This window comes from Podarcis cretensis, assembly GCF_951804945.1.
Source record: "Podarcis cretensis genome assembly, chromosome: 7".
Classification (NCBI taxonomy): Eukaryota; Metazoa; Chordata; class Lepidosauria; order Squamata; family Lacertidae; genus Podarcis; species Podarcis cretensis.
The window spans coordinates 65,258,182-65,279,493 of NC_137176.1; the positions used below are offsets into that span (position 1 = coordinate 65,258,182).

The window sequence follows — 21,312 nt, forward strand, 5'->3', positions numbered from 1 at the left end:
CAAATTTTGTCAGCCTCGGCGAGTATAGCCACAAGTCAGGGAGATGTTGTAGCTACTTACTTCAGGCACAGCACTACTTAGGAAGATTTAGGGGTGTGGGGGAAAAATTGTGATGAGGCCAAGCTTCCTTGTTATACATGCAGCACTGATTTCTATGGCAGCAATCCTTACTGTTTCCCTGCAACAATTAAAATAGAGCTGGCTTGACAGGTTTACAGAAAGGGTGATCAGTTTACAGTATCTCATGTGTCTTTTTGTAGATGTTTCGATAATCTTAACACTGAAGGCAATGGAAGACCATACACTTGTAGAACGGAAATTTGGGTAAAGAAAATATACAAAGAGCTCTGGAGTCAGGGCAACCCTCAGCTATCCTCATGATGGTTTACGACAGATGCACCGAAACCCAGAGTCCTTAGTCCTTTGGCTCAGTGTTCCCAACCTCGGAGTCAAAAGCATGGCTAGCAGCAGGGGGTGGTCCATGACCTGACAAGGGACCACAGTGCCCTGGGATGGATAATGTGCTGGCACCAGCCCACCACCACTAACTGGTCACCCTCCTCCCCACACAGACATGAGCAGCAAGACGACGAAGGGAGAAGTGATGGAGCAACAGGGTGGGGCAAGAGAAGAGAGACAGGCCCCTACCTGCAGGTCTTGTCAGCCCACTACTAGCAATTACTTGCTTCACCCTGTAAAGGGCTTTTCCTGCTTGTCAGTGAAGGAAGAAGTTACAGTACTCCAGTCTTTAGAGTTGTTTCCCACCAGACACATGGGTTTCTCCCAATTGTTTGGCAAGTGGAATGGGGAGCTTAGTAATCAGCTGCTATTGCTACAAACATTGGTCACATCCTCCTTTACCTGCTCCTCCCCTCTTGCTTGCAACTGTTGGGTTAGCCAGTTACAGGCTTTTCAAGGTCCAAAAGTTACAGTAAGGAGGGAGCGACGTTACAGTTTTAATGGACCCTGTTTGCAGCCAGTACCTTGCTTTGGGCAGCTCGAATTTCATGCTTTCAAGTCTGCAAGAGGAATCAGTATATCCCAGGCAGATTTCAGCATTTAATCTGGATGTTTTAACTGTCAGCAGCCACCAGACAATTTTGTAAATAGGGATCAATTGTACAACAGGCTGGCTTGCTTTAGTTGTGGTATTTCTACACCACCACACTACCAGAGTTGTCTAGATGGCTAACTTGCCCATGGTGATTTCTGTCTTCAAGGGAGAGAAACAGACCCCCCACAAAACTGAAAAGAGAAGGGACAATAAGGTGCCCCATACTGCGTTTAATGGCAAATGTTCCTTAAGCATTTGCTGCATCTTTAGAGCCTGTTGAAAGGCTCTGAAAGAGGTAAGGCAAGAGGTCTTTCTTATATAGGAAGCCACACCAGGAATACACAGATCACACTTTTAGGGAACCAGTTTATTTACTGCATTGATACAATGCCTTCCTGCCAAGGCACCCATGGTGTTTTACAATTTAATACTAAAATAACTGATAAAAAGTGAAGTTGGTGAAGGGGAAGGGAGAAATCCAACTGGAGCAGGATCTGGTGTTATCTCTGCCTGCTTCCCTCATTCTCTTGATTAAGGTACCTCCTCTTCTGACAACAAGGAAGCAGTAGCTCATTCTGCCAAACACCAAAAGGTTCAACAAGTGTCCTGGAGTCTATCAAAATTAACCCCAAAGAGGTTCCCTACTTACTCCCCAAGGGTAAACAAATACCCTTAGAAATTGCCATGGGCATGTATTCCACATACATCACTCCAGGAGTTCCTAGTGTTGGACCCATGGGTGCAGTTTCACCCTTGAGGTCTTCCCCAGCACTCATGAAGCCTCTGTCCATCTTGCACCCTTGGTGATGAGGGTGGTTTCCTTTTCCCCCCTTCGAGAAGTAGAAAGAGCAGCAGGAGGAAGGTAGAAGCATGACATTCTTCTGCACTTCCTCCTTCAGTTCTGTGTGCTATTAAAGGCTCAAGTTAATTTTACTGGATCTGATACCCATATCCATTGGAAAACATGTCTCTTTCCAGGGTAGTGAGGGATAGAAGTGATGGGGGGGGGCATCCATGGTACTCAAAAGCCACAATATGTCCATGGGTCTTAATAGACGGACAGGCCCAACATTATTCCTTCTATTAGGATTTTTTTAAGTTGGTGTTGGGGCTCTGAAAAACATAATAATTAGGCTGTTCTTTTCCCAAGATACTAGCTAGTGAGAGTTCAGCTCCAGCAAGTGAAGAACGGATTTAGAAGCAAAAGATAAACAATGCCTGTAAGAAAATTTTATAACTGCTTTGGATTGGAACAGCATATTTTATACATATCCCCTCCATCTCTCGCAATATATACTTCACACAATAGTCAAGACATTATAGAATTTCCTCCAGTTAAAGATGTGGCCATTTCCATAGCACCAGGCCTGTTTTATGTGTTTGATTAGTAAATAATAATAATAAATTGTACCCCACCCATCTGACAGGGTTTCCCAGCCCAGTAAGTAGATCATAGCAACACAAAAAAAATCAGTTTTCTTGTCACAGAGAATTTAGCAGTTCCACAGCTTCTTTATGTACCTGCAATGAAAAAAGATGAAAAGTTCAATAGTGTCTTCCCACCAAGACGCAGCCATACCCACAATACTCTCTTGGTTAGGGATGGATTTCATCTGCTCTCTGGGAAGCAGCAAAGCAGGAAAAGGGAGTTGTGGGGCAAGAGTGTGATTGAATCACCTTTCTCTGTAAGGACATCAAAAGAGGGGGAAATGTCTCAGCAGAGGTATACTGCCAATGCCAATGCATTTTTCAACTGCACTCATTCAATTCATTGGGTGCTGTTGCATTTTGAAGCTGGAGGCCTTGAAGGGGCACTTTGTCATTCAGTTGTGCGCAGGCATTATTGCATTCTGCTGAAACAGAGATCTTTCTACCTTTTGTAAAGATAAAAAATTTCCCTCTACCCTGCTGCAGACATTTTTTCACACAAAGTCTCTGGAGAAAATGAAAGATAACATCTAAGAGGGGTTACTAAGAATTAAATATATGCCCCCCCCTCTGTGAAATCTGCCTGCCCAGCTTTCCACTGGTGTAATGCAGGCCTCAGCTCGAAAAATGGACTTCCATCCCTTCCTTTAGAGCCTAACGTTTTACATTAGTTGGAATTCTGCAGTTCTTGGCTCTGACTTTTATTTTTATAATTGAGCAAATGAATGCCAAAAACATCTTGCTGAAGCCCTACAAGTGAAGACCTGCATTTTGTGTGTATGTGGAAATTGAGTGCAAAAATACTAACAGCTACATTAGTGATTAGTGAGAGCTCCAGATGACACAGTTGCCTTCACTTAGCCTGTGAATCTGTCCCCTTTGCAATGCTATTGTTCTTTTCTATTTTGGGGACCTTCCCATTTCGGCTTAGTAAGCGTATGAAAAATACATTAGATCTCCCACCGTTTGTCATCTTTATTTCTATGAACAGAAGATCCTGCCTTAATTTGTAAGGGAACCACTGAGGTAAAGTAGACTGCACTGGCGCAGGAAGACGTGGGTTTAAATCTCCACTTCTCTATGAAACAGAGCAACCTAGGTCAGTAAACATTTTAGTGTAACCTCGCAGAATTGGAAGAAATGGAAGAAATCTTAATCTGTTCTCTCCTGAGCTCCAGGGAGGAATGACTATATACCACTGTGATAAGAATCATAACTAGGCTGTAAGATTTATGGCTTTCTAATCAATTCAAGCTCCCTCCCATGAAAAAAGAAATTTCATCCTCATAGTTTTAAATTCATCTTGGCAGGAACACTTGGAAATTTACTTAAAACTATATGAACATTAGGTCAGCTTAAAAACACTAATACTCCCCATATATACTCTGATGGATTGTTAGCACACTAAAAGGCAAACAATTTGATGACATGTTTATATAGCTTTTTCATTTTGAACACTTATTTCCAAGCACATTCTGAATATACTGCCCTTTATATAATAGGAGGAGGTTCAGAGTATGCTGTAACTTACTCTGCAAAAATAGTTGAAAAACACAAGGAGTTTCTTTAGCCAATAGTGACAATGGCCACAATGCTTACCTGCTTATCCTCCTCTGTGTGTGATAGCCGTTCTTTTGCCTTTGATAACCACAAAAGGGCCATTTTTCTGTTGTTCAACTTCATGTATGTCTTTCCCAAGAAGAGTAAGTTCTTACTATAGAAATTTGGCTCAACTGCACAAAAGTGACAACAGAAAGATTTTTACTATATAATATTGTAGTCAATAACATATTTGAGAACTCTGCAGTGATTTCTGCATATGCACTTTAGGCAACGCTAACGTGACCAGTAAGGTTTTTGCTTTGCTGCCTATTGCATATAAGCTGCACCAGTTAACCAAACATACCAAGAAATTTTGCAGATGGTAGGACCAGATGATCCCCGGGGTCAACTTCCAACTCTAAAATTCCATGATTCTATTATTCTGGGAAAGGAAACACTTTCTTCCTGCTTTACATCAGAAATAGTCAATTTCTACTTTCTCTCAAAACGAAAAGTAAAAATTATTGACTTGTATTCAATGCAGTACTACACAACAGATCTGTGGGCACAAGGTTTTACACTTGCTCAATGGAACTTCCGCCAAATCTGTTCTGGAGGGTTGGGGAACACCCAGAACAGATTTAGGGTGTATTGGGGGGGGGAGTCCCATTGCTCAAGTGTAAATCCTTGCATTAATGGGATGGTTACTTTATGCCAGATTGTACAAGCGTCACTATTGTACGTCTATCTAACCTAATGCTACTGCTTTGCAATGCATATGCATACATTTTTCAGGAAAACACTCGTCTTGTTGAAATATCTCACCGCTAGGAAAATAGGTCTCCTTTTAACATCTGCTTTGCAAATGAAGGGCAATGAATTGGCCAATATCCAAACCAGGTGCTAGGCTCTCAAACTGCACCCTCAAATGGCAGCTGTCTCCCCATTTTTGCAAACCCTCCAGAATAGCAACACACAAAGGGTGGGGAACCTCTTTGAGCCCAAGGGTGAGAACTCTATCTGCCCCACCCCTGGTGGGTCAAAGTTGAGAAAGGGACAGGGTCTCCTATCTGTCCATCACTTGACATCATAGTGACATCAGGCAATGTTTCCCAAAGTGGACTTTCAAGCAGCCCTTTGTAAACATCCATTCATGGGGCTTTCGGACACCCCTCCCACATTTCCATACTCCCACTTACCCCAATGTGGTGCGGGGAGGGGAGTCATTTGGAAGACTTGAGTAAGGTATGATCCCACCACCCAACAGCTGATGGGCAAATGGAAGTGTGCCTCAATCAAAGAAACAACCAGGAGCTTAAAGCTCCCAGTGGTTCTTTTGACACCAGGTGTTTGGCAGATTGGAGTGGCTTTCTGAAACTGGCCTCTTAGGCCAAACAGGCAGGTCTGGAGGGCCCACAGATCCCTACCTCCTTCCATAAGGAATTAAAGATTGCTGTCAGAAAGTTATGTTTGTGTTTCCTCTCTGTACAAGTGGTGTATCTACTTACAGAAAAAGATATATGGCACTTTACAGAGATGTTTTAACACAGAGTTAAAGGCAAGGCCATAATATTTTTAGCAGGCTTTTTTACAAATGAGTCTTGGATATGGGGCTGATCCAAGTAATTTGTGTAGGATGTTTGCATGTTTATTGCTGTGAAATACTACATGTTATCTTGTTTCCTGCACCATTTGGCAATGGCTAGGAAAACCTACCCCAAGTTTTCCATTTGAGAACTAATGGGATCCTATGATGTGGGAAAAGTAAAGAGAACACATACAACCTAGATCCTTGTTTCAGCTTCTAGAGAAGGCAAATGAAGACCTCTATACAGGTTTAATGTCTCAAATATTTCTGAGGTTAGTTATGAATAGTAGACTCTTTCATGCTTCTTCTTGACAAGGTTCTACTTGTGCTTTGGTTTTTAATTTTAACGGTTCACGCACAAAGGATACCACATATTCTACAGTGCTACGTAACTTACCATCTTCAGCCTTCTGGAAGTAACGTAAAGCCTGCAAAATATTGGTATTAAAGTTAGATTATGGCTGAAAAATAACCTGAAATAATCAAAATCCCTCCTGCAGTGGGCTAAAAAATTCCAGGGATTCGTCCAATGTGCAAGGTAATTGCTATGTTTACGAATCCATTCTGTGAAATGGGTGTGCGCTTCAAGTGTCGTCCTCCCCCCCCCATTATACATTTTTAGAAGAACATATTTATTTACAAAGTACAGTTTTAACCAGATGTGGGGAACCTGTGGCCTCCGCGTGATGCTGGACTCTGGCTCTGACTGGCCCCAGCCAGCAAAGCCAGTTGTCAGGGGTGAAGAGAACTGTAGTTCAACAACACATGAAGGACAGCAGATGCCCTCCCAATTTGTTTTGTTAAACAGCTGTCATGAATATAGCTACATTTATTTTTCGAAATCTCTGGTTCTGTCAGATCAGTATGCTCATGTTTACCGCATGACAACCTTACAGTTTAAGATGAGTGCAACCTTCCACGCCCTTTTTGTTCTATGCTTTAATTATAATACAGTAACCAAGAAAAATCCATGCATAGCCTGTTGGGGTACCATACCTCTTCATAGGTGGAGCTGGGTGGCGTTGAGAATAAAGCTGCAGCTATTTTGCTCTGATACCATGGCATGTCAGCAAACGTATAACACCTACAAGAAATGCAAAAGGACGTTGTATACTTTACACCTTGACATTTTGTATGCATGTTTGGAGAATGTTTTCATTCACTTTTAGGTCAACAGAACTATACAACCAACGAAGAACATCACAACACTCAACCTCCTACAATAATAAAAGTTATAAATTATCTCAAATGTCTGTATTGGTTCACTTCAGTAAATCATTCCATAAGCTCAAATGAACAATAGTTCAAAATTTGACTATAACTCTGCCATAAAATAAGACCCTTGAATAAGACATTATTAGTCATGCAGGACAAAGGTGTGAGATACCATCTATGAAGAAGCTTTAATGAGGTTCCCCTCATTTTAGACAACACCGATTTTAAAGGTAGTTTTCCATAGAGCAATCCGTTGCTCATTAGCACACACAAGATGTTCAGTTTCTATCTACTGAAACTATACTTTTATATGACAGTAGAACACAAACAATAGTATTTTCAAAAGCGATGAGAGTTCTACATGTCTGAGCAATCACCTCTGGCTTCAACACAAAGCCCATATTATTGTCTACCTGAAATCACATGAGGCCAAACACTCTACTAGGCTAACCCTCCAAGGTTGCATCCCAAACAGATTAATTCAGTGTAGCACACCAATTGCCACAAAAACAGAAAGATCGTAGCAGTCAGCTGCAACCAACTCAGACAAATGAATGCTACCCCACCTATTCTACAAGGGAAATTTTAAAGTTCAGTGTCAGTAATCAGCCTGACCTAAGCGAAAATTCTTTCTCAACCCACCCCCCCAAATAAAAAGAAGAACACAGGCATCTCCCCTCATAGGGCTAACAACTGCTTCAGGGGGATATTTAGAGCAGGAAAACAGTGCAGGAAAACGCCTCCAGATTAAACAACAACTCATGTGCCTACTTTTAATTAAAGGCAAAGAAGTCCAGGAGAGTCAGGCAGGTATCTCCATCATGTGCTGCAGGCATCCTTTCCAGGCTACAAGGAGGGTCTCCTCACAAGCTGGAGGCACAGAGGGGCTTTGTTGAGGCTCTTCAGGTCTCTCCCATTTCTGGGTTTCTGGTGCCACATGAATGTGCGGTTGCAAGTGATCTGAATGCATTTAAGGGGAGGGGGGATGCCTCTAATTCTCGGTCAGGCTGCTTCAAAATGTTTCTGGACACCCATGCCTTCTCAGCAAGCATCAGAAGAATAAAGACAAAAGCTCCCCATCTTGCCCCCCTTTCAAGGATTTGATCAAAATGGCCTCTTGCCACATGGCCATATTAATGTCTTTCAAGGCAGCAATAGGCAGAGCTTGTTGAGGACCTAACAGGAAAGTGTATGCTAATGTGTTTTCAATTTCTTATGCTAATGAACAGAAATATTGAGCCACTTATAACCATTAAGCAGAGCAGGAAGGAGGTAATTCTCCTAAGAGGATGACCAGGAACTTGGGAAATCGCCAAAAGCAATTTAGGTCTCTCAATAGGATTAGGAAGTGTGGCAAAAAAAAAAAAATGTGGGTGGGGAAAAAGAGTTTTGTATGCAGTCTGACCAAAAAAAATCAAAGCAATCCATGTAAGAAGCAAAACACAGCACGCTTCCTGAGACTCCAAAATGGGAATGTTGCTCTTTTGAAAGTGGAAACTGAGCTGTGTTTGAAATGGTGCCCAAAACACATTGGAAATTGTTTCGGTTGCTGTTAATTTTCCCATAGTATTTATCTGTGTATTATTTGGAATACATTATTAAGCATTCTATTTTCATTCTAAAGCTACAGAATTCCACAGGGGCCCAAATGGTAATGATGGGTGGAAATAGACTTCTGTTTCCATCTAGAATACTAATAATGCTTTGCAATGTCTTATTGCAAACTTGTCTATATCGGCATGGTTGCCAATACAAACTTGGTTCATAATGCTGTTTATAAGCCAGTGCCAAGAGAATCAGGTGGAATTTGCAAAGTTTCTGTCCAAACATTTTGTATTTCATTAACAGTGGTGGCACAAGTATGATTTTGCTTAAAAATCTTACCAAATGCCCATAAGATGAAGTGATGTAGCATCCTTTGGATTCAGTTCTATTGCTTTCTGTCAAGGAAAGGCAACAAATGAAAGCCCAACAGTTTTTTTTTTTTAACACTGCATTTTACATTTAGGTTTCTGGTGAAAGGAAATTACACCTTTGCGGTAGATCAATTATTAAATACATATATTATTAAGACTGCTTTAAGTTAGGCCTATTATTATTCCTCCACCAATCACTGCTCTTTAAAGGGGCACTATTCATATTATGGTTTAAAGCTTAAATTTAAGTTCATTTGCTGTAGTTATCCTGAGGAATATATGGCCTCAAACACATTGACATCCTTCTCAAAAGAGAATTCCAGATGCTCAAAAGAGAATTCCAGATGTCTCTTTCTCACACATTTATTTAAGCTTTAAAGGTCTTTGTTTACACTGAGACCACATGAAAGTTTAAAATGGCTTGTATGCCTGCTCCTTAAATTCACTTTTGTAAAATGTGTCGAACTAGTTCCCTGTGTTAGAGCAAATAACAATCTCTCCTTTGCGCAGTGTTTAAGTCTGGAAACATTTCTGATAAATAGTTGGAAGCTTGTGCTACTATGTATCTATCTGTCTATCTATCTATCTATCTATCTATCTATCTGCCAAACACTGAGCAAACAGACACAAGACAGGAAACTTAATTTTATATACCTGGAAGTGTTCTTTGATAACAAAAGCATTGGTAATTTTTTTCTTTATTCCTTCATAATCTCCCACATCACTGAGGCAGATTGCATACCACTAAACATAAAGAAGAGGTACATAATTGAATTTAGGAGTATTGAGATTTTAGTGATTTTTAACAGAAAATATGCAATTGCTATTATTCTGCATGTTAGGAAATACAAATTCTCTTATCAGTTTTTAAAATAATATATGAAAATATTTAGTTCAATAATTCTGCTATGATTTACATCACCAGTCACAGTTATTTTCAAGAGGATGAGTTTTCTCACTGTTACTGCTGTTGGGTTTCTAGACATTTAATCCTAACAAAGTTCAAATTAACTGAAATAGGCCCATTTCCATCACTTATAATTTTATTTATGCTGAAAAATCTACAGAAATTGTAACCATTCCCCTTTCTATTACTATATGGCTGGGAGCAAATGCTTATTAAATGGTTCTGTCTAGTTTACGATCAAGGAACAATTGGGAGGAATCTCATCTGGGGAGGAGTGGGACCTTGGAGAAAACATCAATATACCCGAAGAGCCGTTAAGCAGCCAATTCACCCCACCACATAATCTAGATCCAGACTTACACACACACACAGAGAGAGAGAGAGAGAGAGAGAGAGAGAGAGAGAGAGACCGAGCCCTTATGGGAGATACTGAACTGGCTGAAAACAAACTTAAGAACCAGAGGTCCATTCAGAAAGAGGGGTCTACTAAAGAGGAAGAGCCACCAGATGTATCTTGTAGCCCTGATGATGACCAGGAACAATTGGCTGTTTTAGCAAACACAACAAGAAAAAAACACACAACCCTGTTAGTCTCTGCTTTGCCTTTGTGAGAAAAACAACTGCCTCTCCAGAGCTGCCCTATTTCCAGTTCTTATCTATGTTTTCTTGGAGTCTATCTGTCTACAGTAATAGCTATTGCATTTGATGCTGAGTGGATCCACCTCCAGTCAGGGGTTGCCTTTGCAGGATCTACACTGCCACACCCTCGCTTTAGTCTTGAAGCCCAGTAAATGGAGTGAGCCAGACTTACCTTGTGCACACTGAAACACGATTTCTCTTTCTCGAGTGCTTTTGTGGCGTAATCAAGGGCCTCATAGATCAGCTGTTTCTTTTTCTCTGCCGAAGTTTGACTAAGCTGAGCCACGTCCCGTGATGCTCGTGCCAGGCGCCACAACAGTTGTGCATTCTCACTAGTTATAAGGAAACACAACAGGATGCACTGATCATTACCAGGCCAGAGTTAATAACCAACGAAGAAACATAACTATAGTTAGATCAGGGATGCTGTGGGCTCATAAGCTATTTCCCCTCATGTGCGAATACCCCACCCCATCCCCCAACTTTTACTTTCAGAGCTGGCCAAGGGGCAATTAATAATTTTCTCCACCAATATTGACACTAAGCACATTTAGTTCCATATGCAACCACAGTTAGACTCGGTTTGTAAACTGCCATTTGAGTGACCCATGGTGAGCAAAAGCAGCAATATGTAGATAGTCTGCATGGCACACTAACCCTAATGTTGGCTTAGAAAGGCTGAAAATCTACAAGTTCCTAGAAAGGAGCACCCAGCTGCTTTGCTCTTCCCTGGTCCTTTTTGCCATGCTGCTGTAGTTTAGCTCTCACTAGGAGCAAGCTGCAGCCAAAAACAAACCTGGACTGCAGCTCATGGTTAGTGAGGAAAGGGCTGAACTGTGATTCCCAGTCTGGATGACTTGCAAGGCCAAATCCTGGCTTAGCAAAAAGGATCAAGGACAAACAAAGTGGCTGCTAGCTTCTCTCCTGGAGCCCACATGTGTGCATGGTCTTGTTAAGACAAGATTTGGCTTAATGTGTCATGTGTACCAGGCCACTGATGTACTGCTGTACATCAATCAAACTGCTCATATAGTTTTGGACCATGAAAAGCAGCAGAAGACAACCTAAACGGGCAGAATTCTATTAACATGTCCCATGTGCATAAACATTTTTGTGTGTGCAACATGGAGGGGAGGAGAGGGGAAGAATGTTCTGTTGCACTAGCAGAAATTCTTGCGCTGATGGAACAATTACCTTACCACTACATTGGACTCCACTCTATGATCCGAAATAAGGTTTTGATAACACGCCTTGAAGTAGAGTCTTTCAATTAAAACTAAAAGCTATTGAAACAAGCAGCTTCATAAGAGCAAATTTCTCCCTGAAAAGAACTGCAATAATTTCTCAAATGCTTTCATCTGCTGCGAAAGAGGCTTCCATATCTCTGCTTTTTTCTCACAGCACTTTTGGTGGGGATTTTTTACCTTGTTGTTACGAGGTTGCGCTTGGTGGGTTTTTCCTCTCTCATGAAACATTTCTCAATTGATCTTCAACCTCTACAACTGCCTACACTTCCTGATATGAAAAAGCCCTGAGCTAAAATCAAAGCATGGGAAATTAGGGAGGCTGGCTACCAAGCACATAAAAACACTGTGAATTGCTGATTTTGTCTTTAAGTGAAGTTCTACCTTAAATAAATAAAAATACAGATTCTTTTAACGGTAAGAAAAGTTTTCAAAGTAAGCACAAAAAGCAACAATAAGCACCCCCTCTATGTTTACAGGAAAGTTCAAATGAAGATGTGTGGTTTTCCCCCCAGGAAATGTGGACACCCAGGAAGACTGCAGAGAGCAACAACTGAAAGATGATTTGAGAAATGAAAGAAAGGACCACCTTCACCACATTGAAAGTAAGATAAATACAACAAAAACCTTGCATCCCACAATATTATTTTTCTAAAATTTTCTCTCTCTTTTCGCAATTTTAATGCAATATATTTTCTCATTAATTGATAAAAGAATGGTTGATACAGCACTACTTTTCTCAGCCCAGTCCTAAATACCACCTGACACGGGGATGTTCTTGCCCTCTATTACAGAGTTGTTGGAAGAATAACTAAGGATTCGTGCAGCATTTTGAATACTTTTGACATGCTGACTTTTAAGTCTTACCACAATAGCACTAGCTTGGTATTCTTGTCTTCATATAGGAGATGAGACTGCATGTGTTGGGGAGTGGAGATTTCATGTTACGGAGGAAAAGTGGGAGAATTAAATTTCCTCCTGCCAGATGCAGTGATGGTCATCAATTTGGATGGCTTAATGAGATTATTAAGGGAAGTTCACAGAAGACAATGCTATCAATGGCTAGTAGCCATGATTGCTGTGTTCCATCTCCACTGTCAGAGGCAATATGCCTCTGAATACCAGTTGTTAGGAATTACAAGTGGAGAAAGTACTGCTTGTAAACATCCACACACATCTGACTGGCTATTGTGAGAACAGGATGTTGGAGTATGATTAGATTCTTAAACAAAATTATACCCATGGCTGCTTTAAATTTGACCAGTCAAGTATCTCCTTTAAGAATTATCTCTCCTGTCCCATTATGTTCTGCCCCACAGAAATGGCTGTCCTCATAAAAAGTGGCAGGTGCGACCAGAGTACAGAGGGAGTCTGCTACAATCACTTACCTGTTTTTGTATTGTTCCAGCAACTGATAGAGCTTTTCGGTTTCCCCACTCCCATATAGGTAGTCTGCTTGATCTAGGACTTCATTAACTTAAGGTTGGTTAAAACAGAAAAAAGTGTGACTGTGCTATTCCATCTTGCATGTATAAATAGCTCTAAGAAAAGAACAATTCAGCTAAAGTTAAATAGCACTATGTCTATTTCTTCCACAGTGAAGAACTATTACTAAGTGCCACACTATGCTATGCAAATAATATTGGTTTCTTTCCAGTAACAAGCTGACAGGAACAAGATTTGCATATCAACAGGGAGTTGCCTGTTTTATTCACTTGGTTTTTTTGGAGGGGAGAGGGTATTTTGTCTATCTCTTTCTTGAATGGGTGTTCTTTTGCAATGCTACCTAGTTTTTTGTACTGCTTGTTTTGTATTATTTGTGTGGGTTTTCTCTCTCTCTCTCTGTGTGTGTATGTGTCTGTGTGCAAGGCGCGCCTACTTGTGTTACTAGTGTTTTGTTTGTTTTGGGTGTGTCTGCGGGTGTTTTGTCTGTTTGGGGGTTATTTTGTCTGTTTGGGGGTTTTTCTTTTTCGAAATTGTCATTTTAAGGTGCTCACAATAGTACAGGACTTCTGCATACTGCTAATCATTATTTGCTGGCCCAAAAGCCAGGGGAGTTGGCGAGAACAAAAGCAACTGAGATATTGTTATTATTTAGTCCATTTGTTTGTCACTTCTTATGGAAAAAATTCAACAAACAAATACAAATACACTTCATGACAAATACGTCCATTAAACCAAAAAGATCCAGTAAAAGTACTCATTCAAAATAATCATCATAAGAGTGTATGAAAGATCAAGAGCGAACGAAGGAAGTATGACAGATGTCTAAATATCAAGGTGTTTAATGAAATAAACTGTATTCATAAATGTACAATAATATGGAGCAAACTGCAGGTAAAGACAAATACAATATACCGTATTTTTCGCCCTATAGGACACACCGTCCCATAAGGCGCACCTAGTTTTTTTGGGGGGAAATAAAGGGGGAAAAATTTATTTCCCCCCAGGCACGGGGCTGGGGCGGGGGAAGCCCGAGCTTCCCCCGACCCCAGAACAGGCAACTCTCTGCAAGCCGCGGGAGCCCAGCACCGAGCTCCCGCGCCTTGCGGAGAGCTGCACCAAGCCTGGGCGCGCTGAGCTCAGCGCGCGCAGGCTTCAGTGTGCAGGCATCTCTCCGCAAGCCGCGGGAGCCTGGCGCCGGGCTCCCGTGCATTGCGGAGAGCTACCTGAAGCCCCGGCGTGACTGCTCAGCGCGCCGGGGCTTCGGGATAAGAGGCAGCTCTGCACAAGCCGGGGGAGCCCTCCCGCGGCTTGTGCACAGCTACCCGAAGCCCAGGCGCAACTGCTCAGCGCGCCCGGGCTTCGGGGTGCAGGCAGCTCTGCGCAAGCCGGGGGAGCCCGGGGGGAACTCCCGCGGGCTCCCAAGGCTTGCGGATAGCTTCCTGAAGCCTGGAGAGGGAGAGGGGTCAGTGCGCACCGACCCCTCTCGCTCTCCGGGCTTCAGCGAAAGCCTGCATTCGCCCCATAGGATGCACACACATTTCCCCTTCATTTTTGGAGGGGAAAAAGTGTGTCCTATAGGGCGAAAAATACGGTACACTGAGTTAGATCTGGAGAACATGAAGAAGAGGGCGGGTAAAAGTTTACTTTCCTACCTCTTCCTGTTATTCTAAAGCAGCAATGCTGCAGCAAGCAAAGGCTCCAGCTGCCCAGTCAGCTGCTTGTGGCTGCAAAGCCAGACAGGATGTATGTGACTGTTGCCATGGAAACAAAGGGGCAGTCCATTCTGTACTGAGCACCGGATGTTAGCTCAGTGTGTGTGTCATATGACCTGTACAGGATGTACATGGGTGGAGTTTGGAGTCTCTCTCTGTTTGTTGGTGAGAGCAGACATGTTTTCTCTGTACTGAAGTGAAAGACAGGAATAAAAGCAATGTAGTTACATTTCTGTCTGAGTCTGATTCCCCTCCCTGGGGATATGCTGGAGAGCAGGGAGGAGGAGAGCAGTTGGTGTGTTTTTCTCACAGCCTGAGGAAAATCGCCGGAACGGACCTCGTGTGTTTTTACTGCCGGGAGTCGCCGGAGGGAGGTCAAAGGAATTCAGCCGGTGCCTGGAGAGATAGGCACATACCTCTGACCGGCCCTGAATTCTGACATTGGTAGCAGCTGACGGTTGCTACGATCCATGGGAGTCTGCATCAAGGAGACTGTATTCATCCCTCTCCATGGAAGCCTGAGATGGATGCTGATTCTCTGCAGCTAGAAGCTGACCAGAAGAAGCTGAAAGCCAAGCTACGGAGCCCAGGTATGAGATTTTCGGGCTTAAGGGTGTGAATGCAGATGGATTAATTCTCTGCTTCATGGGAGCAACGTTTGGGAAAAACAGCTCCGAGAGAGAAGAGTCTGCATTCCAAACATTCCTGTGGTTTTTCCTGTCCAAGGAAAGGAATGTGGTTGCTTAGCAACGCAGATAAGGGCTGGAAGTCAGGCTATGCCCAGAGTGGCAAAAACAGCTCGTGTTTAGTCTAGGCCCTTACAAAGGAACTGTTGGAAAGGGACTTTCCAAGCAGCCAGCGTTAGAGCTGCCAGGTGCACAGAGTGTAAACAAGCCAGCTATTGGATTTTAGAGGCTTGTGTTTGAGAGTCAATGCAAGGACTCAAAATGGATGTCAAGAAGGGAGGTCTGCCTTCTCCACCCCTTTTGACCAGTGACAATTATGCATCTTGGTCTATTAAGATGAAGGCCTTGCTGCAGAATCAGAGACTGTTTGGGGTGATTGAGAACCCCATCCCTGCAGCACCAACGCGTGCTTGGGAGTCACAGGATGTGAAGGCCAGAACTGCTATAATTCTGTGCGTGTCAGACTCTCAGCTTGTTCATATACAAGATTTAGAGCACGCGAAAGATGTTTGGGACACGCTGAGAAGGACACATCAGAGAGATGCAGGTTCTTCAGCGTTGCTGTATTTTGAAAAGCTGACTAACCTGAGGCTTGCGCCTGATGGAGATGTTCAAGCGCACCTGACGGAAATGAAATTTCTGCGTCAGCAGATGGTGGAACGCAATTTCCGTCTGCAGGAGGAAGTGTTTTGCTTCATGGTGATCAACAGCCTGAATCGGACTTACAAAACGGTTGCCAGTCAGCTGGGGTCTCTCCCAGCGCAAGATCTAACGTCGGACAGGGTCTTTGCCGTGGTCCTGAACGAACATGACAGACTTGCCGCCCTGGAAGTCAAGGACAGGGGGAGACAAGAACGGAGTTCAGACACCCCCACTGCTGTAGCTACTGGAGGAGACGCCGTAGCTTTGAACGTTGTCCTATGCCACGGTTGTGGGCAGACTGGGCATCTTCAGCGGTACTGCGGGAAGCCACGTCAGAACAAAGGAGCCAGGGGAAGCTCCGCGAAGTCTGAGGCGTCAGGCAGAAGTCATGCCAAGTCACAGGCGAAGCCTGCAAAGGCTTTGATGTCCCTAAAAGCCACACCACAAGTGGGGAATTCCTTCGTTTTAGACACGGGAGCGACGGTTCACATGACCCATCGTAGGGATCTATTTTTGTCGTTTAAGAAGCAAAGCTTCGTTGTACAACAAGCCAACGGTCAAGAGCTGGAAGCCACCGGAATTGGGACTGTGTATCTTAAAAGTCTGAACTTGACTATAAACAATGTTTATTTGGTTCCAGAGTTGAAGTACAATCTGCTCAGCGTTTCGCAGATTGCCAAGAAGGGACTAAAACTGTCCTATGATGATAAACACTGCGAGATCTACAAAGATGGAGAGTTGTATCTTTCTGCCAAAGAGAAAGATGGACTGTATTTGTTGACTTTTGATCAAAGTGATTACATGGAATGTAATTCTTGTGATTCTAACATGATCTCTTTTGCAGGTGTAGCTGAAAAGAACGCCAAGCAGGTCACCTCGAGGGTCGACAGGGCATTTCAGCGGGTGTATGCTGATGTGATTGGTCCTTTAGCACCATCTAGAGGCAATGCAAAGTATTACCTAATATGTGTTGATTCTTTTACAGGTTTTGTCTGGATTTATCTTTTGGAGAGACCGAAAGAAGCCTTAGAAAGGTTTAAAGAGTTTTGTGACAAGGTTAAAAATATGCATGATGCTGACATAGATTGTCTTTGCACAGATGAGAAGCCAATTTTTCTCTTACAGGATTTCCAGAGGTTCCTGAAGAAGAAAGGGATAAGACACAAAATTGCAGCTTCCGAAGAAGCTTGGAACAGATGTGTCTGTGTTAGGGTGAACAAAGAATTGCAAAAGGGAATGGAAGCGCAATTGCTTAGTTCACATCTGCCACATGAGTACTGGGCTGAGTCACTAATGTCTTTTTGTTACACGTGGTTGAGAAAGGTTTCAAAAGACTTGGGATGTTCTCCTTTTGAGAAACTGTTCCACAGAAAACCTTCTGTTGCCCATTTCAAGGTTTTTGGGTCTCATGTGAGGACAGAAGCTCCGGGTGGAGTAAAGAATGCCAGAGGCATTTTTGTGGGTTATGAAAAGGGTCTCTACAGAGTAATTTTGTCTGAATCTGGTAAGGTGATTCTCACAAAATTTCTAGAGAGTGCTCCTGAACAGGAGCGAGTGATTGTTCACACATTTCCCACAGGTGATGATGATGATTCTGATGATGATGATGATGATGAGTTTGATCTTATTGAGTTCAGTAGTACTGATGATGACAGCGATAGCTCAGACAGCTCAGTTGTCACAGTCATTGAGAGGAAATCTCACGTAATGACTAGACCCTCAGAAGAGGAGGATGAACCACTGATTAAGCTTAGTACTGGTTCTCCAGAGAGTTCAGAGGCTGAACCAGAAAGCAAGGAAGAGCAGCACCTCTTACGTAGGTCTGAGAGAGCAACGAAGGGTGTACCACCCAAGAGGTATTCAAAAGAGTTTGCCAACCAAGCTATTGCATGTGTTGCTGTTGTAAACGACCAAGGTCAAATTGAAGCTGTGTCTGAGTCAGAGACAAAGGCACAACAGAGAGTTGCTAACCAAGGTAATGCAGAAGCAATCATTCCTTGGAAGTCACACAACCAGAGAGGTACATTGGTAAAACCAGTGGCGTGTAGTTCCAAGGGTGGAACTGAAACAACAGGGGAGTGTTATACATATAACAACTGTTTGTTTTCTTCTCTGGATGACGCTTTGCTCGCAGCACGCATTGATACTTTAGGGGGAGGATGTTATTCTAAAGCAGCAATGCTGCAGCAAGCAAAGGCTCCAGCTGCCCAGTCAGCTGCTTGTGGCTGCAAAGCCAGACAGGATGTATGTGACTGTTGCCATGGAAACAAAGGGGCAGTCCATTCTGTACTGAGCACCGGATGTTAGCTCAGTGTGTGTGTCATATGACCTGTACAGGATGTACATGGGTGGAGTTTGGAGTCTCTCTCTGTTTGTTGGTGAGAGCAGACATGTTTTCTCTGTACTGAAGTGAAAGACAGGAATAAAAGCAATGTAGTTACATTTCTGTCTGAGTCTGATTCCCCTCCCTGGGGATATGCTGGAGAGCAGGGAGGAGGAGAGCAGTTGGTGTGTTTTTCTCACAGCCTGAGGAAAATCGCCGGAACGGACCTCGTGTGTTTTTACTGCCGGGAGTCGCCGGAGGGAGGTCAAAGGAATTCAGCCGGTGCCTGGAGAGATAGGCACATACCTCTGACCGGCCCTGAATTCTGACACTTCCCTCCTCAGGGAATGTGCCTCTGCCCTTCCCCCTCAATGCCCCCCAACATAGCCCAACCCATTGAGAAGGGGTCCCTAAGCTTTTTTCAGGGGCTGCCAGGAGGAGGAGGGGTGTGAAAGTCAATTGCTACCAACAGCCTTCTGCAGGTCTCTCTCTGGATCATATTCATAGGTTTTTCATTTTAAAAAAATAAAGCATTGCAAGTTATATCACTATTATTACAGAACATCTTGTTATCTAAATATACAAAAAAGCAAGGACTACAGCAGTGGAGATAATTCTGCTAAACAAGACCTTCTGGCTGAGCTTACAGATCATCATCATCATCTTGCTAACTAATGCTCCTTTTAAGTCTGTTATTACCCGACTTCTTTGGACTGCTAAGTTTCTGAGAGTTTTCAAAGTGTCAAAAAATGCAATGCAACCATAGTGGCATAAATATCTGATAGCTTCATTTCCATTTTGCTAAAGCAACTAATCATAGTCTTCATTATATTTCACTTACAGCTTTGGAAAAAACATATACAAGACAGGAGTTTAGAAAAAGGATCCTCTGGTAACCAGTTTTACAGCTGCCCATCACAATGCACAAGCAACACTATGCCAAACTATGGCTAAACATGAGCATGTAAGCATGTGTATACCCTCAGTAAAAACTGGTACTTCACTCCACTGCAGGCCAGGCTGCTGCTGCACTACCCAGAGCTAACCCATGGTCTGGTATAGCATCATGTTTGAAGCCATGTGATTTGTCTTGCTCCATGAGCTGTAGGCATGGTTTTTCTACGCTTACGACTCACGGTTTGGTGGGGGAGGGGACACAAGTCAAAAGCTCATGCTCAGACATAACATTAAGCCAAACAGGTCTTAGCTATGGGTAGCATAGCAAACGCAGGACTCGGGAAGGAACACCTTCATATTTAGCAATTACTTGCTTTAGTGTTTTGTAAAAACCAGGCCTTTGAATTCCTCAGCTTACCTTTGACATCAGCATGAACCACACTAGAGTGAGAGATTAGTATGTACGCTTCGTAACCCAAGTAGGACAGCGCTGAAAATGCAATTCCTCTTCTGAGAAGCCTGGACTGTTCCAGCACCTAACAAGAGAGAGACAAAGGCTACAATCCTAACCATATTTAGTTGCAACTTGAAAAGAAACATTGCATCTACTTGAGTAAACACAAGTTAGACTGGGCTGTATGCATACAAACGAAGTCCTGCAAGTTCGGAAGGCACTCTCATTTTACAAAGCTTTCAATTATGCTTATTACCCAGTACAGTACTAAAGGATGGCTGTGAAGCTACTTCTGTGAGTCCAAGGATATATGTGCAGTGCAATCTTAGGCATGCTTACTCGGAAGTAAGTACCACTGTGGCTCATTCCCAGGGAAGCGTGAACAGAATTTCTGTTCTTAGTCTTGATATAGCAAAAACTATTATTCTTTGTACGTCTGAATCCAACCAGGCATTAATCATTACCAGAAACATGATTTGAAGTTGGGTTTTGTATCTTGGATTGTGCTACTACTTGGTGTCCTTGTTTACTCCTAGCTTGTTGTGTCCCCACTATCACAGCCTACCTGGTTACAAAGACATGAGAGATGATGCCCCCAAAATTAAACCACTTGGGTGTCTAAGTTGGCCCTTTCTCAGACCTCTCCCAATTTTCTGTCTACCTGGCAACAGGCTCCATTTCCTGCCCCCCTGTTGGCTAACAAGCCCTCCCTCTCTAGTTCAGCCAACTACCTCCACAACAGTATTGCAAGGAGGAAAAATTAAAAGCAGCATGGATAAGTTAACTCAAAATATAAATGAGTATGTTTAAAGCAGACCTGTGATCTTAGCAGCTACGTGCAATAGGTTTAACAGATTTATCTGGGCAATCTGTCATGCTGCGACCTGCCGGTTTCCTTTTCATATTCAAAAGAACTGTTTTAATGTGAGCACATGTTCTTCAGCTTCTTCACCATTAAAGCGAACATTACGAACTCCATATGTCTCTAGTGCTCTTACCCGGAAGAAACCAAACTCAGATTGCGCTGCCGCTGGAATCGGAGAATTGTAGAGTTGGAAGGGACCCAGAGGGTCAAGCTAAAATCCAATCCCGCGCAATGCAGGAATCTCAACCAAAGCATCCAGAGACTTCCCTAGCCGAGGAGCGCTCAACTATAGTTGTCACAGCCCACCCTCAAAGATATGGGGGGGGGGAGTAGAAAGGGAGGAAATAAGGCGCGGGGGAGGGGGGTGTTAGAGAGTAAACCTTCACTCTAAAGCCGAGATTTCCACCGACCAGTTTGTTGTTGTTTTTTTGCAAGGCCGCCGTCCCAGGACACACTTTCAAGGAGACATTGGGAGGAGGGGAGCAGGGAGAGAAAGCTAAGGATAAGCGCACATCGGAGCGCAACTGCACCTCGCTTCCCCCTCCTCTTCGCCCCGAAGCGACTTGGCGCCGCCAGCCGAGTCTCGCCTTCGGAGCCTCCCAGAGGAGCCGCGTCCTCCCCGCGCAGCCTCCTCGGCTCAAAAGCCGCGCTGCAGACGCCATAGCGGAAGCCTCTTCCCGTACTCCCCCCTCCCCCCCCAACCAGACTTCCACCCGCGCCGGAAACGCTCTCTTTCCCAGGCCCCCGACACGCC

At 43.4% G+C, this 21,312-nt stretch overlaps 1 protein-coding gene across 1 annotated transcript; it reads right to left on the reverse strand.

Moving 5' to 3' along the window:
• Positions 1–1,403: 1,403 nt before the first annotated feature.
• RMDN1 (regulator of microtubule dynamics 1) lies at positions 1,404–21,259 on the reverse strand. The gene is made up of 10 exons (XM_079983186.1): positions 21,089–21,259; positions 19,658–19,775; positions 12,922–13,009; positions 10,462–10,621; positions 9,398–9,487; positions 8,712–8,767; positions 6,609–6,696; positions 6,010–6,040; positions 4,082–4,215; positions 1,404–2,575 (listed from the first exon to the last, which is right to left on the reverse strand). The coding sequence occupies exons 1-10, from the start codon at positions 21,218–21,220 to the stop codon at positions 2,537–2,539; spliced, it is 936 nt and encodes a 311-aa protein (XP_079839312.1). The 5' UTR covers positions 21,221–21,259; the 3' UTR covers positions 1,404–2,536.
• Positions 21,260–21,312: the final 53 nt, after the last annotated feature.

Coding starts and splice junctions, on each gene's coding strand:
- RMDN1 (XM_079983186.1), bottom strand. CDS start 21,220: ATGGCGTCTGCAGCGCGGCTTTTGAGCCGAGGAGGCTGCGCGGGGAGG. Junction 19,776..21,088: donor GAAGAGGAGGGGGAAGCGAG/GTGCAGTTGCGC, acceptor CTCTCTTGTTAG/GTGCTGGAACAGTCCAGGCT. Junction 6,697..8,711: donor CTTCATCTTATGGGCATTTG/GTAAGATTTTTA, acceptor CATTTCTTGTAG/GTGTTATACGTTTGCTGACA.